General features: G+C 44.0%; 1 protein-coding gene across 1 annotated transcript in view; it reads left to right on the top strand.

Moving 5' to 3' along the window:
• camk1a (calcium/calmodulin-dependent protein kinase Ia) overlaps window positions 1-13,209 on the top strand; it is a gene marked incomplete at both ends in the record, with an annotated part of 30,103 nt that extends 16,894 nt beyond the window's left edge. Inside the window, 8 exons of the mRNA XM_080792592.1 lie at window positions 2,089-2,227; window positions 3,449-3,575; window positions 3,913-3,988; window positions 4,559-4,671; window positions 6,755-6,833; window positions 11,330-11,417; window positions 12,046-12,229; window positions 13,106-13,209. Coding sequence (XP_080648718.1) covers window positions 2,089-2,227; window positions 3,449-3,575; window positions 3,913-3,988; window positions 4,559-4,671; window positions 6,755-6,833; window positions 11,330-11,417; window positions 12,046-12,229; window positions 13,106-13,209 — 910 coding nt within the window. The remainder of the gene's footprint in view (window positions 1-2,088; window positions 2,228-3,448; window positions 3,576-3,912; window positions 3,989-4,558; window positions 4,672-6,754; window positions 6,834-11,329; window positions 11,418-12,045; window positions 12,230-13,105) is intronic.
• Between the last annotated feature and the right edge of the window lie 5,692 nt (window positions 13,210-18,901).

Here is an 18,901-nt window from a genome sequence, read left to right as displayed (position 1 = left end):
TGTGAGTCTATTCTCTGTGTATCTGGTCATGCAGCTGTGAGTCTATTCTCTGTGTATCTGGTCATGCAGCTGTGAGTCTATTCTCTGTTCTCTGTGTATCTGGTCATGCAGCTGTGAGTCTGTTCTCTGTGTATCTGGTCATGCAGCTGTGAGTCTACTCTCTGTTCTCTGTGTATCTGGTCATGCAGCTGTGAGTCTATTCTCTGTTCTCTGTGTATCTGGTCATGCAGCTGTGAGTCTATTCTCTGTTCTCTGTGTATCTGGTCATGCAGCTGTGAGTCTATTCTCTGTTCTCTGTGTATCTGGTCATGCAGCTGTGAGTCTATTCTCTGTGTATCTGGTCATGCAGCTGTGAGTCTATTCTCTGTGTATCTGGTCATGCAGCTGTGAGTCTGTTCTCTGTTCTCTGTGTATCTGGTCATGCAGCTGTGAGTCTACTCTCTGTTCTCTGTGTATCTGGTCATGCTGCTCTGAGTCTACTCTCTGTTCTCTGTGTATCTGGTCATGCAGCTGTGAGTCTATTCTCTGTGTATCTGGTCATGCAGCTGTGAGTCTATTCTCTGTGTATCTGGTCATGCAGCTGTGAGTCTATTCTCTCTATTCTCTGTGTATCTGGTCATGCTGCTGTGAGTCTATTCTCTGTGTATCTGGTCATGCAGCTGTGAGTCTATTCTCTGTGTATCTGGTCATGCAGCTGTGAGTCTGTTCTCTGTGTATCTGGTCATGCAGCTGTGAGTCTACTCTCTGTTCTCTGTGTATCTGGTCATGCAGCTGTGAGTCTATTCTCTGTGTATCTGGTCATGCAGCTGTGAGTCTACTCTCTGTGTATCTGGTCATGCAGCTGTGAGTCTATTCTCTGTGTATCTGGTCATGCAGCAGTGAGTCTATTCTCTGTGTATCTGGTCATGCAGCTGTGAGTCTATTCTCTGTGTATCTGGTCATGCAGCTGTGAGTCTATTCTCTGTGTATCTGGTCATGCAGCTGTGAGTCTATTCTCTGTGTATCTGGTCATGCAGCTGTGAGTCTATTCTCTGTGTATCTGGTCATGCAGCTGTGAGTCTATTCTCTGTGTATCTGGTCATGCAGCTGTGAGTCTACTCTCTGTTCTCTGTGTATCTGGTCATGCAGCTGTGAGTCTATTCTCTGTGTATCTGGTCATGCAGCTGTGAGTCTACTCTCTGTTCTCTGTGTATCTGGTCATGCAGCTGTGAGTCTACTCTCTGTTCTCTGTGTATCTGGTCATGCAGCTGTGAGTCTATTCTCTGTGTATCTGGTCATGCAGCTGTGAGTCTACTCTCTGTGTATCTGGTCATGCAGCTGTGAGTCTATTCTCTGTGTATCTGGTCATGCAGCTGTGAGTCTATTCTCTGTGTATCTGGTCATGCAGCTGTGAGTCTATTCTCTGTGTATCTGGTCATGCAGCTGTGAGTCTATTCTCTGTTCTCTGTGTATCTGGTCATGCAGCTGTGAGTCTATTCTCTGTGTATCTGGTCATGCAGCTGTGAGTCTATTCTCTGTGTATCTGGTCATGCAGCTGTGAGTCTATTCTCTGTTCTCTGTGTATCTGGTCATGCAGCTGTGAGTCTATTCTCTGTGTATCTGGTCATGCTGCTGTGAGTCTACTCTCTGTTCTCTGTGTATCTGGTCATGCAGCTGTGAGTCTATTCTCTGTGTATCTGGTCATGCAGCTGTGAGTCTACTCTCTGTGTATCTGGTCATGCAGCTGTGAGTCTATTCTCTGTTCTCTGTGTATCTGGTCATGCAGCTGTGAGTCTACTCTCTGTTCTCTGTGTATCTGGTCATGCAGCTGTGAGTCTACTCTCTGTTCTCTGTGTATCTGGTCATGCAGCTGTGAGTCTATTCTCTGTTCTCTGTGTATCTGGTCATGCAGCTGTGAGTCTATTCTCTATTCTCTGTGTATCTGGTCATGCAGCTGTGAGTCTATTCTCTCTATTCTCTGTGTATCTAACCTCTCCTCACCAGGCTTTCCACCACCTCGGAGGAAACATTTATTTTCTCTATATAAAACTAAATGAAGACGTTGCCGTCTAAATGAACGCTGGCTGTGTGTGACGCGTTGCTGTGCAGGGTGTCGGGAGGAGAGCTGTTCGACAGGATCGTGGAGAAGGGTTTCTACACGGAGAGAGACGCCAGCCAGCTCATCCGCCAGATCCTGGACGCCGTCAAGTACCTCCACGACATGGGCATCGTCCACAGAGACCTGAAGGTAAGGACACGACATGGGCATCGTCCACAGAGACCTGAAGGTAAGGACACGACATGGGCATCGTCCACAGAGACCTGAAGGTAAGGACACGACATGGGCATCGTCCACAGATACCTGAAGGTAAGGACACGACATGGGCATCGTTCACAGAGACCTGAAGGTAAGGACACGACATGGGCATCGTTCACAGAGACCTGAAGGTAAGGACACGACATGGGCATCGTCCACAGAGACCTGAAGGTAAGGACACGACATGGGCATCGTCCACAGAGACCTGAAGGTAAGGACACGACATGGGCATCGTCCACAAAGACCTGAAGGTAAGGACACGACATGGGCATCGTTCACAGAGACCTGAAGGTACCTCCACGACATGGGCATCGTCCACAGAGACCTGAAGGTACCTCCACGACATGGGCATCGTTCACAGAGACCTGAAGGTAAGGACACGACATGGGCATCGTCCACAGAGACCTGAAGGTAAGGACACGACATGGGCATCGTTCACAGAGACCTGAAGGTAAGGACACGACATGGGCATCGTTCACAGAGACCTGAAGGTAAGGACACGACATGGGCATCGTTCACAGAGACCTGAAGGTAACGACATGGGCATCGTTCACAGAGACCTGAAGGTAAGGACACGACATGGGCATCGTCCACAGAGACCTGAAGGTAAGAACATGGGCATCGTCCACAGAGACCTGAAGGTAAGGACACGACATGGGCATCGTTCACAGAGACCTGAAGGTAAGAACATGGGCATCGTCCACAGAGACCTGAAGGTAACGACACGGGCATCGTCCACAGAGACCTGAAGGTAAGGACACGACATGGGTTTAACGTCGTCGTGCAATCAGACGGGACTTTCCTGTGTGGATGTATGTATGGGACTGTCAGGGCCAGGAAGTAGATGTTTCTCCACTCAGTAGACGTTCCTGCATAACCTCCGGGTATGATGATGATGATGTCACGCGCATACCTTCTATAGACAACAAATCAACAAATACAAACACAACTAGACTAAAATGTTAGGAAGGGACTATAGTGGACACGAGATCCAGTACAAGTAAAAGGCAAAAGTCACTTTACACTTGGTTGCGTGCTGAACATAGCAGATCTAACAAGCTCACAAACGTCTCCACCTTGTTGTATAGCCATGAGAAAACCTGCTGTATTCTTCTAACGTGTGCCATTATTAACCCCTTCTCTCCTTTGCAGCCAGAGAACCTGCTGTATTACAGCATGGAGGAAGACTCCAAGATCATGATCAGTGACTTCGGGCTGTCCAAGATCGAGGACACGGGCAGCGTCATGTCCACGGCCTGCGGCACGCCTGGATACGTGGGTAAGACTCCTGGGTTAGACTCCTGGATACATGGGTTAAGACTCCTGGATACGTGGGTTAAGACTCCTGGATACATGGGTTAAGACTCCTGGAAATATGAGTTTGGGGGGTCGTGTCCTGAAAAGGTTGAGTGCCACTGCTGTACGTTAGCTCCAGGCTAACGTAGCTCTTTTCCAGTGAATGAGGAGTGTGTTCGACGTGGAGTCTCTGCTGTTGACCATAAATAGAGTCAGTGCTGCACAAGTATTGGTCGTAACTGCAGAATGATCTGCACAGGCTATACGGTGCATGTCCTGAGCAGTGTGTGCATGTGTGTGTGTGTGTGTGTGTGTTGCAGCCCCTGAGGTCCTGGCCCAGAAGCCCTACAGCAAAGCGGTGGATTGCTGGTCCATAGGAGTCATTTCTTACATTCTGTGAGTCCAACAGTTATCCGTCTATAGATGTCTGTCCGTCTGTTCGTTCGTCCGTCCGTCCGTCCGTCCGTCTCTCCCTCCGCGAATATCAAATATCTAAATACTGAATCTATAGCAACTTAAAAGCTTGTCTGTCTGGGTTCGTTTTTCTCGTAAACGTGCTTTTTTGAGTTGAATCGAGCGCTTGGATATTTGCGTCATGGAGAACGTTGCTGTCGCGCAGAAACATCTTCTCTCCATATTCTAATTATTTTCCTCCTGTAATATAATGGTACCTGATCATTCACACCACAGCGGCACACGGAAGCATCAAAAGCAGCAGATCTACAAGCTCAGAAAGCAGCAGATCTACAAGCTCAGAAAGCGGCGAGAAGCCACGCGTTTTGAGCTTGCAGATCTGCTATGCTCTCTCTGTTTTTGACATATGAATCGTGAAAAGTTTTGTACATAATTACGAGGTTGTTTCCACCCGACAGAGGCGATGTTTAGACGCCGTTCTACGACCTTTAGACGATCGTTTAGACGGTAACTAGACGATGTTTAGACGGTGTGTTTTCTCGTCTTCGTCAGGCTGTGCGGATACCCGCCGTTCTACGACGAAAACGACTCCAAGCTGTTTGAGCAGATCCTGAAGGCAGAGTACGAGTTTGACTCTCCGTACTGGGACGACATCTCCGATTCAGGTAAAAACCTACGATCCATGGATCTATAATAACCTATATCTATAATAACCTATGATCCATGGATCTATAATAACCTATATCTATAATAACCTACGATCCATGGATCTATAATAACCTATCTATAATAACCTACGATCCATGGATCTATAATAACCTATCTATAATAACCTATCTATAATAACCTATCTATAATAACCTATGATCCATGGATCTATAATAACCTATCTATAATAACCTACGATCCATGGATCTATAATAACCTATATCTATAATAACCTATGATCCATGGATCTATAATAACCTATATCTATAAAAACCTACGATCCATGGATCTATAATAACCTATCTATAATAACCTATGATCCATGGATCTATAATAACCTATCTATAATAACCTACGATCCATGGATCTATAATAACCTATCTATAATAACCTATCTATAATAACCTATCTATAATAACCTATGATCCATGGATCTATAATAACCTATCTATAATAACCTACGATCCATGGATCTATAATAACCTATCTATAATAACCTACGATCCATGGATCTATAATAACCTATCTATAATAACCTACGATCCATGGATCTATAATAACCTATCTATAATAACCTATCTATAATAACCTACGATCCATGGATCTATAATAACCTATCTATAATAACCTACGATCCATGGATCTATAATAACCTATCTATAATAACCTATCTATAATAACCTATCTATAATAACCTATGATCCATGGATCTATAATAACCTATCTATAATAACCTATGATCCATGGATCTATAATAACCTATCTATAATAACCTACGATCCATGGATCTATAATAACCTATCTATAATAACCTACGATCCATGGATCTATAATAACCTATCTATAAAAACCTACGATCCATGGATCTATAATAACCTATCTATAATAACCTACGATCCATGGATCTATAATAACCTATCTATAATAACCTACGATCCATGGATCTATAATAACCTATCTATAATAACCTATCTATAATAACCTACGATCCATGGATCTATAATAACCTATCTATAATAACCTATCTATAATAACCTATGATCCATGGATCTATAATAACCTATCTATAATAACCTACGATCCATGGATCTATAATAACCTATCTATAATAACCTACGATCCATGGATCTATAATAACCTATCTATAATAACCTATCTATAATAACCTACGATCCATGGATCTATAATAACCTATCTATAAAAACCTACGATCCATGGATCTATAATAACCTATCTATAATAACCTAACCTATCTATAATAACCTATCTATAATAACCAATCTATAATAACCTACGATCCATGGATCTCTAATAACCTATCTATAATAACCTATCTATAATAACCTACGATCCATGGATCTATAATAACCTATCTATAATAACCTACGATTCATGGATCTATAATAACCTATCTATAATAACCTACGATTCATGGATCTATAATAACCTATCTATAATAACCTACGATCCATGGATCTATAATAACCTATCTATAATAACCTATGATCCATGGATCTATAATAACCTATCTATAATAACCTACGATCCATGGATCTATAATAACCTATCTATAATAACCTACGATCCATGCATCTATAATAACCTATCTATAATAACCTACGATCCATGGATCTCTGAGGGACTGGGGGCGGGACTGGTCCCTGGTAGGGGGCGGGACTGGGCCCTGGTAGGGGGGCGGGACTGGTCCCTGGTAGGGGGCGGGACTGGGCCCTGGTAGGGGGGCGGGACTGGGCCCTGGTAGGGGGCGGGACTGGGCCCTGGTAGGGGGCGGGACTGGGCCCTGGTAGGGGGCGGGACTGGGCCCTGGTAGGGGGCGGGACTTTGCCCTGGTAGGGGGGCGGGACTGGGCCCTGGTAGGGGGCGGGACTGGGCCCTGGTAGGGGGCGGGACTGGGCCATGGTAGGGGGCGGGACTGGGCCATGGTAGGGGGCGGGCCTGTGACGCTCTATAGCAGGTCGTGTGTGTTTTTAGTGAAAACAAAATGACCTTATTATTATTATTTTATTTTTTTGTCGGCAGCCAAAGACTTTATCTGCCACCTGATGGAGAAGGACCCGCAGAAACGCAACACGTGTGACCAGGCCCTGCAGCACCCATGGTAATATTCAGTATTTGACGTGAGCGCCCCCTCATGGTAATATTCAGTATTTGACGTGAGCGCCCCCTCATGGTAATATTCAGTATTTGACGTGAGCGCCCCCTCATGGTAATATTCAGTATTTGACGTGAGCGCCCCCTCATGGTAATATTCAGTATTTGACGTGAGCGCCCCCTCATGGTAATATTCAGTATTTGACGTGAGCGCCCCCTCATGGTAATATTCAGTATTACCATGTATCAGTATCGCCCCCCTCCAGAGATAGGGTCATAGTGTATATGAGCAAATCGTCTAAGTGTCTATTTTTTTTCCTACACAAACATTAACATTGACAATGAATGGAGAATGTTACGTCATATTGTCTGAGCAAATATATATATAGGCATAGTGTTTATTTTACGATTTCTGTATACGATGAGAAGAGCGCCCCTCACTTCACACGGGTGTGATTATTTTTGTACATAGGCCTATATATAACAGTGTTTTATTTTTCTGTGATGATATTGTATTTTGTCATGTCTGTCGTGATGTTCATGAATTGATTGCAGTGTCCGAATGGAAACTATATGGACCTAATAAATAAGGGCTTATTTCTGGTGCTATCCGTTTAAAGACCATGACGTGTTTTGACTGTTTGACTGTTTTACATTTCTGTCTAATAAAACTATTCAATCAATGAATCAAACCAAGACAAAGTTAAACAGCACTTCATTGCGTTTCTCTTTCATCAGTGCAGACGCAGACGCCGACGCCGATGCAGACACGCAGACACGCAGACACTAGGTTACAGGTGTTCTGTCTGACTGTATTTCACTAACTTCTGAAGAACGACCACCCGCCGGCATCGTTGTTCCTTTTCATGAAAATCCGCCGTAAAAATGGTTTCGATCCTTTTCGTCCTTTTCGGCTGAAAAACAATCCAAAGTGCCGATCAACAACAACAGAGCGCCGCCATTGGACTCGATTACCCAGAAGCCTTTGCATGCCAGTGCGAGGGATGTTTTTTTTTATTCGGTGACATCATCCGAACGCGTCACCTATCACACTCTGTGCCCGATGGAAACCTCTTAAAACTTCTTAAAAAACGTGAATTAAACTATGAAAACGTGAAAACTCGTGTAACTCGTGAACGGGAGGGGACGTGTTTTAATGATAAACAGACCGCAGGATACACGGTTCGATTCCGACCCGGCCCCCGATCGAGTGAGTCTGATAAAACGCGGGTGTGACCCGTTTAACGGGTCTCGGGTTATTTCTCGGAATCAGGGGGCCCGTGAAGAGCTCCAGCGCCATGGGGCCGGCAGATGACCACAACACCGGCCAATATGGTTGATTCTGACCTTTTTAGGGCCGGGAAACTCCCCCCCTGCCAGGTGAAAAGAACTCCTCATGCATAGAAGGAAGCATGAGGTCAGTCTGTTACTCTCCCCAGGTTGGCAGAGGGAGTCTATAGCCCAGGATTACATTAGATAATTAGACACTGGATTGAAAAAAATGGGTTGCAAAATCTTGGGATAAAAAATAGGAAAAAAATAATCATCCATCCAGCCATCTTCAACCGCTTATCCGTAGTCGGGTCGCGGGGGCAACAGCTCCACCAGAGATCTCCAGACTTCCCTCTCCAGAGCAACATTAGTGACTTCCTCCTGGGGGGATCCCAAGACGTTCCAAGGCCAGTGAGTCTTATTCTTTCGGTCATGACCCACACTTCATGACCATATAAGGTGAGAGTAGGAACACTTCATGACCATATAAGGTGAGAGTATGAACGCAGACTGCTCGGTAGACAGAGAGCTTTGCCTTCTGGCTCAACCCCCTTTTCGTCACAACAGTGAGCGGTACAGCGACTGCAACACCGCCCCCTGCCGCTCCGATTCACCGGCTGATCTCCTTCTCAATCCTATCTCCATCTCTGTCCTCCCCTCACTCGTGAACAAGATCCCGAGATACTTAAACTCCTTCACCTGGGGTAATGCCTCATTCCCTACAGATACTTTAGACTCCTTCACCTGGGGTAATGCCTCATTCCCTACAGATACTTTAGACTCCTTCACCTGGGGTAATGCCTCATTCGCTACCCGGTCTGCACAATCCACCGGTTTCCTGCTGAGAACCATGGCCTCAGATTCGGAGACGCTGATCCTCATCCCAGGCTGCGATAATCAATAACACCAAGTATCAACAATATTGGCTAATATTCGCCGGTGTCGTCATTTTTCCGCCACCCGGCGCTGTCATCTCTGAGCTAATGTAGCTCGGTGGTGACAGTGGAAGGACCGGTTCCCATTGGAGCTCATGTCTTACCCTCTTCACCACCAAAGTATACGTTAAAGTCCAAATTATTCCAAAACGGAGTTATCCCAATATTCATCTCTAGACCGTAAGCAACCAGAGGAGTCACGTTGAGATGACAAGATCTCTGTTTTGAGCGACAAATAACTGTGTTGCAAACAAACAATAAAGCACAATAATATTACACACATTATGTCATACATACGAGAATATCCTTAAGTATCTACCAATCTAAATGACATGATATCTAAATGACAGCCTTTGCATACGCCAGTAAGGTCCATCATCATCATCATCATTTTTCGACCGCGGTCGAGATCATGGATGTCACAATGCCACGCCAGACCTCCCGGTCCTTCATTGCCATCCCCAGTTCCTGCTTTACTGAAGCATGTGTCCCTATAGTGATGACATCAGGGAACGACAGTTTTCTACCTCTGGTCTGCTTTGAGGCAGGACTCCAGAGAAGAAGGGAAGATATAACCTCATTGTCAGCTCTGTATAGCAGTGGCCGGAAAACTGTGTTCTTCTGGATCGGACTAGTGAAGAAACACGGGGAAGGTTGGCCGTATATTAGATCAGTCGATGTGTGGCTCTTCCAAGACAGATTTTGTACTCTCATTAGAAGGCGGGTGCAAGTGCCATCCAGCCGTTTCTCTGATGTCTTTGAAAGTGTCCATGTCTCGGAGCCATAGAGTAGAATCCTCTCAACGGCCGTCCTAAATATCTTTACTTTGAACATCTTACTAATGTCATCTAAGACGTCATTGCAGGCTGACCAGGCCATACCCTTCCTAGTTTGAAAGTCCTTTTGGGAAGATAAACATGAACCCAACTACTTGTAAGGTAGCAATTCACATTTTGACAAGCAGTACTACTGGGAGGAAGGATACCTTTTGCCCAACTACTTCTAGTCATCAACCTGTTTCAGAGGAGTCCAAGTGCTACAGGCTATAGATCAAGCGATCGATAGCTTTAACACAGGGATAAGGTTACAGAGACAAAAGGTTACAGAGTCGCAGGTAAGAGTATGAAAAATAAAAAGTACTGTCGTGTATACAGTCAGCATAACGAGGCAAAAGAAAAGAAAACCAGAAGCGTCATGATCAATACAGCTATAGAGAGACGGTACTGTATAAACTATAAGGTAACAAAACATGTTTTACATTACAGTGTTTCATGAGTGTCTGCACCGTATCAGTGTTGTTTTCGTCGACTAAAACTAAGACGAAAAATGTTCGTCGACTACCTTTTTCCACTGACAAAAACGAATGGAAACTAAATGAAAACTAAGCTACGATGACTAAAACTATAAGACTAAATATACTGACAATTTCGCCGACAAATAAAAACTAGACTAAAATGTTAGGAAGGGACTAGTGGACAAGAGATCCAGTATAAGTCATTTTACTCTTGGTTGCATGCTGAAAATAGCTGATCTACAAGCTCGTAGCTTGTAGATTTTCAGCAAGTGTAAAAACACTCATTACGACGGCATCAAGGCCCGCCAAAACACATTTTAGTCGACTAAATCACCTGTAGATTTAGTCGACTAAAATCTTATGACATTTACTCGACCAAAACTAGACTAACACTAAGACATTTCCATGGGTGACTAAAATGTGACTAAAACTAAATGAAGTTTCAGTCCAAAGACTATAATAATAAAATAGAAATGTGCTGCCAAAAACAACACTGCACCGTATATTATCATCATTATGTTCATAATAACAGATATTCTCAATGCAGATCCAGACTGCAGAGTGTTCTGGGTGGAGTACAGTAACAGTCCTATAAACAGATCCAGACTGCAGAGTGTTCTGGGGGAGTACAGTAACAGTCCTATAAACAGATCCAGACTGCAGAGTGTTCTGGGGGAGTACAGTAACAGTCCTATAAACAGATCCAGACTGCAGAGTGTTCTGGGTGGAGTACAGTAACAGTCCTATAAACAGATCCAGACTGAGTGTTCTGGGGGAGTACAGTAACAGATCCAGACTGCAGAGTGTTCTGGGTGGAGTACAGTAACAGATCCAGACTGCAGAGTGTTCTGGGGGAGTACAGTAACAGATCCAGACTGCAGAGTGTTCTGGGGGAGTACAGTAACAGATCCAGACTGCAGAGTGTTCTGGGTGGAGTACAGTAACAGTCCTATAAAGAGTCCCGTATGTCTAAACCTAAACCTTGCTGCTTTATCTCTGCAGGATCTGTGGAGACACGGCTCTGGACAAGAACATCGCCGAGTCCGTCAGCGCTCAGATCAAGAAGAACTTTGCCAAAAGTAAATGGAAGGTCAGTGTGTTTCATCTTTGTCAGAGGAAAAAAAAACGGCAGTCGACGAAAACATTTTCGACCGGTTTTTAAGTCGACAAATTTAAAACACGCAACCTCGCCAGAACCGTATAGTAACCGTGGGATTAAATTAATCGTCTAGCCTGCCAGCCTGCCCGTAGCGTAGCCTATACGTTTTCCAGGGTTTACATTCTTTAATCCATGTTTTGATCCGATCGTATCGTTAGCTGCCGTTTGTTAGCATAACAGTCAAAGTGGGACAATGGATGCGCGAATGGATGCGCGCACATCCACTTGTGCACAAAGGCATGAGTCTCCAAAATCGACGCAATGAATGTCGTTTCTGGTGAAAACAAAGGTTTTTCCACGGCCGACAGCAGGAGGCGCCGTGCTGCTCGCGGTGGGGTTTTTGCACCACCGACCGAGAGAACAACAACCGGTCAAGACAACCAACACACGGCATTTTGACACAACGTAACATCCGGTTACGGATATTTGGCTCTTCAAAATAAAGGTTGCGCACGATAAAAACCAATGGCAATGCGCGATGGATAGATGATTTAATGCTCTGGCGGTCAAACGGTTTTAACACTGCCCTGCATGCCCCCCCCCCCCCTCCTCCCCCCAGCAAGCCTTCAACGCCACGGCGGTGGTGCGTCACATGCGGAGGCTCCAGCTGACCACCAACCTGGAGGGCGGAGCCTGCGGTCACATGACCAACCCCGCCAGCCCCTGTCACGCTGCTCACCTGCTCCCCGAGGAAGAGGAGGAGGAGGACGAAGAGGACCTGGGGAAGGGCGAAGAGGAGAGACGTGAGTTACACTGTATTATATATACCAGGACTGGCCATATATGGAGTGTACAGGGTTTGATGAGGTCAGATCAACATAATGGAACAGGTCAGCTCCATATATGGAGATCTAAGGGTGGCAGTTTCGGGTATAGTGCAGCACAGAATCTGTTCTTGAGAGATTAGCAAATTATTGGTTTATTAGGAATGTGACAAACGACAAAAAAAAGTCTCCATGAATTCAAGGCTTCGTGGGGCTTGTGTAGAAAATAAGTACATTTTTTTGTGTAAGGAATGAGAATTATGAAATTCACATTCCTATGGTTTCCCACCAGGCGAACTAATCCTAGTCTCTCTCAAAATCGAAGAGCGACTGCGACATAGAAGACATTTTTAGAATCTGATCTCAGGTCAGAATGAAAAACTGTCAGGATGTAGAAGACATTTTTAGAATCTGATCTCAGGTCAGAATGGGTTAATGAGCCCCTACAGGGCCATTGTGGTCCTCACGTAAAACCCATTCTGACCTGAGATCAGATTCACACGAGGTTTCCACTGGACACACACTGGTCTGATGAACCCATTCTGACCTGAGATCAGATTCACACGAGGTTTCCACTGGACACACACTGGTCTGATGAACCCATTCTGACCTGAGATCAGATTCTAAAAATGTCAGTCGTTCTTCGATTTTTCAAAAATAGCAGACCTACAAGCTCGTAGCGCGCCACTCGGTGGCTAAAGCATGACATAATGCTAATATCGGAATCGCTCAGAATCGGTATCGGCAGATAATATGACCCTGCAAATAATCGGACATCGGTCTCAGAATCATCGGTAATCCCTAATCTCAACGTGTCCTCTCTACCCCCCTCCCCTCCCCTCCCCCCCTCCCCAGTGTCCCGCTGCGAGGAGGTCCGTCGCGGCAGCGCGGAGGGCAGCGTGGACCGGGACAGCCTGAGGAGCTGCACCTACTGCTGCCGGCCCGCTAGCCGGGTCTGACCCGGAGGAGGAGGAGGAGGAGCTTACACTAATTAATACAGCCCGGATCCGTCCTTATTGGGTCACTGCGGTCGGTGGTGACATCATCACGTCTCCCTCCCTTCTAAACCGCCCGGAAGCCCCGCCCAATCCTGTCCTAGCCCCCCCCACCCCCCCCCCCCCCCCCCCGCAGCACTATTTTTTACTATTTTGATTTTTTTTTTCTTCAGAAATTGCCAAAACATTTCGACAATTTCTGAAAATGTACTTTAGTTTGTACTTTAAGAGTATTATATACTTTGTCCACCACTTTATTTTTTTTGGTTATCCTTCATTATTATTGTCGTCAACCCCATTACAAAAAAATAATGACATACACATTCACAAAGCTCTTAGCATATTGTAAACGGAATGCATGCGGTCGTGGTGATGGGGAACGTTGGAGAGTCTGAAAAACTAACACTAGAAAACAGTAGACTGGCCGGTAGTTTTAGTTTTATTTGTTGGCGTACAATAAAGAATGAATCAGGTTTTTTTTGGGGGGGTATTCTGTATATCCCAGACTGTTTTTTTTTTTGGTAAGGCTTCACGTCTTTGCTGGGGGTGGGGTTGGGTGGGGAGGTTAGGGGTGGGTGGGTTGGGTGCGGGGTTAAGGCCTATTCATAGTCTGGATTTTCGGTGGTGAGGTGACCACCGCTCCGGTGGTGAGCTGACCACCGGAGCTGAAATAACGTTGAGCGGTGGTGAGTAAAAACAGAGAGTAGGGCTGGAGCGGCTCAGTGACGTCATGTTGTAGTTCGGTGGTCCACCCCACCACCGTAACTCCAGACTATGTATGAGCCTTTAGGGGTGGGTGGGTTGGGTGGGGTTAGGGGTGGGTGGGTATTGCTACAGAGTGTAGAGTATAGGAGAGTAGCGACACACTTTGGTCTCTCCGCAAAGCGGATGCCTATTGGGCTATATATAGTTCCAAACATTGCTCCTATTGGCTGGAACTATCCCATTGAGATAGAATGAGCACTTCCGCGTTCCATTGTTACAATGGGAGTCATCGCTATATATATGTAGTGTCGCCACTCTCTTATACTAGATTACTCTGGGTTGCTAGAAACAGTGAAATGTATGAATATAAAAAGGGAAGCTGTATTCTTACGGCTGTTCTGTTATCAGAGGTTCAAAGTGGGGAATGGAAGACATGTTGGGTCTGACGCTGTGTCTACCGTTAGTGAGTGGAAGACATCTTGGGTCTGACGCTGTGTCTACCGTTAGTGAGTGGAAGACATGTTGGGTCTGACGCTGTGTCTACCGTTAGTGAGTGGAAGACATGTTGGGTCTGACGCTGTGTCTACCGTTAGTGAGTGGAAGGCATTCTGGGTCTATATACTGTCTGCATGTCGATATGACCTGGTGAAAAGAATATGTTTACAATGAATGACGACTATGATCAATAAGTGAGATGATGATGAAAATAACATGAATATTATTATTACTCTTGTTGTATTGGAAGAAAAAAAGAAAAAAAAAACGTATGTAATTAATGCTGTAATCTGAACTATATAATGTGAACGTGTGAGTAAGGAGTTTCAACGTGATTGACGTTAGTTACAGTAACAGTTACAGTAACACAGCAGTCTGGACTCTCTTGAGGGAAGAAGAAGTACTCCCATGATTCTTTTTTATTTATTTTTTATACTTAAGTAAAAGTAGAATTACCACAATGCAATGCAAAGTTATACATCCTGTATTCAGAGTTTTACTTGAGCAGATCTTTCTACAAGCTCGCAACGCGCCAGCGCGTTGTGAGCTTGTAGATCGGCTATTTTCGGAATAGAAAGGGACAGTAGGCTATAATATCCTTTTTTGTAGCCTAATGGTAATCTAAATCTGAAAAGTAACTAAATTCTTTTAAATCATTCTAGTGGAGTAAAAAAATGACATTCTATTTCACTTTTAGTTTTTCCACCCGAAAAAAAAAAAGAGTTTAAATTGTGATATAAATACTAGCTCTAGGAACTTTGAGGAGCACTTCACCCACCAACCTACTAGGAACTTTTTTAGGACCTTCACCCCCACCAACCTACTTTCACTCATATAATTGGTGCTCGTCTCACAGAGGAGGGGTAGTCGTAGTGTGGACAGCAGGGCCGGATCTACCATAAGGGCACTTTGGGCACCAGGGGCCCCTCAATTTTTTTTTTAGTTTCACAGAAAATGTCCCTGCTAATCGGAATGAAATAAATGGTGTCTAAAAAGATTAGTGTTTTATTGTTGGTGTTAGTAGGCGCCCGGAAATAGGCCAGTGTAACGGCATAAAACTGCCCCAAAACAGCAAAATTGTTGCGCGAGCGTGAAGGGGGGGGGGGGGCTTTCGAGCTTCAGTGCCCAGGGGCCCTCAGAGGTATTAATCCGGCCCTGGTGGACAGTGCTTTTCAGTATAATACCGGTGTAAAATATGCAAGCCGTGTTTGAAGGGCTTTGTGTCAAACTGTAAGATATTTAATAATACTGATGACTGTGATGTTGTTGTTGTTGTTGATGTCTGGTCGAAACCCTGTGTGACCCGTCTTTAAGTCAGTGAGCGGTGCAACAGTGACACTCGGTGGTCAACAAACGCCACTGCGTCTGGTAATCTGTTCAGGGCTGTTTCAACGCTACAACTCAGCTCCCCATCATGCACCATGTCCATGTGCACAGTAGGCCTATAGTCATATTTTAGTCATCTGAAATGTTTTAGTCTAGTTTTAGTCGACTACATATATCATATCATATCAGATCAGATCAGATTTGGTCGACTATAAAGTGTATTTTGGTTGGCCGCGATGGCGTCGTATATATACTCAGCTGTGTGCCTGAAAATAGAAGATCTACAAGCTCACACAACGTGTCTCAGCAGATCTACAGATCTATATAATATATATATATATGTGTGTGAATATATAGCCTACATTATTTAGTCTTAGTTTTAGTCACCGTGGCTTATAGTTGTTATTACGACAAGCTCAACCTCATATCAGCTCCATATTGATAAAACCGTACATTGGTAATATTATGTGTTTTTAGATACTTTACTGTTTAAAAGTGTCCATGCAGGGCTCCATGATGTAATCATGGACTACAATTCCCATAATGCTTTGGTCCACTGCTCCTCCTTGTGGATAGGGGGGAGGGGCTGTCTTACTGAGACAACATGTAGTCCAGGGGGGCCATGACATCATGGAGCCCATGTGGACACTTTGAAATATACTGAAATATCAAAAAAAACACACATCATATTTTACCCACATAAAAACCTCCAGGAAACACAAACATCATTAAAATAAGATCTGGTTGCAAAAGGGTTGAAGTTATAGGGGTTATAGGGACGATCACGTTTCTGTGCTCCCGATCAGATTCCGATCATTTTATTTTGAGACATACCAATCTTTATAATTATGTTTATATAACACTTATGTCATATCACAATACAAATATCCTCATAATGTATGTCATAGTGTAGTCTGTTGTGTTGCCTTTCTATTAGTGAAAGGCAAAATGTGGCTATACTTTTATTAGAATGTCATTGTGTTTTTTTTTCTTTTTCTTTCTATGAGTGTGACTATATATAGTCTTATAGTTTGATGAACTCTGACTGGGACCAGAAAGGAAACAACTAGCATAAACACAACAGCTTTTGTTACTAAATCTTATTGCTTAATTAAATACATCCTTCTGTGAGATTTACATTAGACAATTAAAAATCCGATCTTTTCTCCCCGATTCCGATCTTTTGAAAATCATGAGATCGGAGCCGATTTCCGATCACCCGATCCAATCGGGACAACCCTTTAAAATATCCAGTATTTTCGCTATACTTTTGCGGGACGCTTCTTTTACGAAGTAGAAGTTATAGTATAGGGAATTAATTTATAAAAACAAAAATCACACCTGTGTGAAGTGAGGGGCGCTCTTATCACCGTACATCATTCGTCTTGCATCATCTCATATACTGGCCAATCAGAACGCCTCATGTTGTTGCCACACATTTTACGTCATATTTGGCGGACATTTTTAATTTGACCTAATTTTTTCTCCTTTCATCGTCGATAGCCAATAGGAGACGTGCGTACGGTGTGGGGATAGCCAATAGGAGACGTGCGTACGGTGTGGGGACAAGATGACGTACATTTGTGGGGACAAAAGCTGTACATAGGAGGGGCTAGAGCGCCCCCCTGTGGAGACACAAGGTGTCAACAACAACAACAACAACAACAACAACCTGGCTGTTCTATTTGTTTGATCGTTATGTTGAAAACCTTAAACCTAGGACTTGTTTCCACTTGTTTCTTTCCAATTAAGGGGCTTATTTAACCATTATAAACACCTATAAATGCATTACGGAAACACGTGTATATCATATTATATTACATTAAATTATATTATATTATATACAACGAGTATATATTATTGTATATCCTTTTTTTTTTTGTAAAAGCTGTTTTGAGCTAAAAACGTATATGGATGCAATGCATCATGGGATATTATTGATCAACGCGGCGGAATAAATCACTGATTTGTAAATGCAGGGATGCGATATGATGAAATCACTGATTTGTAAATGCAGGGATGCGATATGATGAAATCACTGATTTGTAAATGCAGGGATGCGATATGATGAAATCACTGATTTGTAAATGCAGGGATGCGATATGATGAAATCACTGATTTGTAAATGCAGGGATGCGATATGATGAAATCACTGATTTGTAAATGCAGGGATGCGATATGATGAAATCACTGATTTGTAAATGCAGGGATGCGATATGATGAAATCACTGATTTGTAAATGCAGGGATGTGATATGATGAAATCACTGATTTGTAAATGCAGGGATGTGATATGATGAAATCACTGATTTGTAAATGCAGGGATGCGATATGATGAAATCACTGATTTGTAAATGCAGGGATGCGATATGATGAAATCACTGATTTGTAAATGCAGGGATGTGATATGATGAAATCACTGATTTGTAAATGCAGGGATGTGATATGATGAAATCACTGATTTGTAAATGCAGGGATGTGACTGCAGGAATTGAAATAAAACCTCCTTGTCTATGCATTGTGTGTTCTTCTCTCCTGTCTGTCTGTCTGTTCAAACATGATTATTTTGGGGGGTCCCCAGTTCAAACATGATTATTTTGGGGGGGTCCCCAGTTCAAACATGATTATTTTGGGGGGTCCCTAGTTCTACAAGCTCACAATGAGTCGCGCGTTGCGACGCATTGTGAGATTGTGAGATACTAAGATTCTGTGAAAGCGACCTCGCTGGCAGCGAGACGCATCCGGGACGAACACGCCTGCGTAAATCGGCACCGACAAAACGGCGACACCTCGTGACGTCGGACCAGAGCCGTAGTATAAGGATCACTTCGTAGACATCGTTCTGTTTAGGAGAGACTAGAACGACTAGAGCGACTATAATAAACTCTTTCATCCGAGAGACGAGAAGAGACGAGGGAAAGGAAACTTCACCGAAAGACGAGAGGAACCAAAGACGGAGCATCGAGCGCTTGCTCTGCGTCAATGAACTGATCCGTTATTGCCCATTGACGATATGATCAATGTTTTATTGATATCGACTGATTCGTCATATGAGACACTGGCATAATAATATAGGCCTTGTTGTCGTCAACTGTTCTAGCCGTTTATATATAATAATTCTCCGAGTCGTA

This window comes from Protomyctophum bolini (genome assembly GCF_963924005.1).
Source record: "Protomyctophum bolini genome assembly, chromosome: 20".
NCBI classification, from domain to species: domain Eukaryota; kingdom Metazoa; phylum Chordata; class Actinopteri; order Myctophiformes; family Myctophidae; genus Protomyctophum; species Protomyctophum bolini.
The sequence above is the reverse complement of the archived record's forward strand: the minus strand, read 5'-3'. Positions and strand labels throughout refer to the sequence as shown.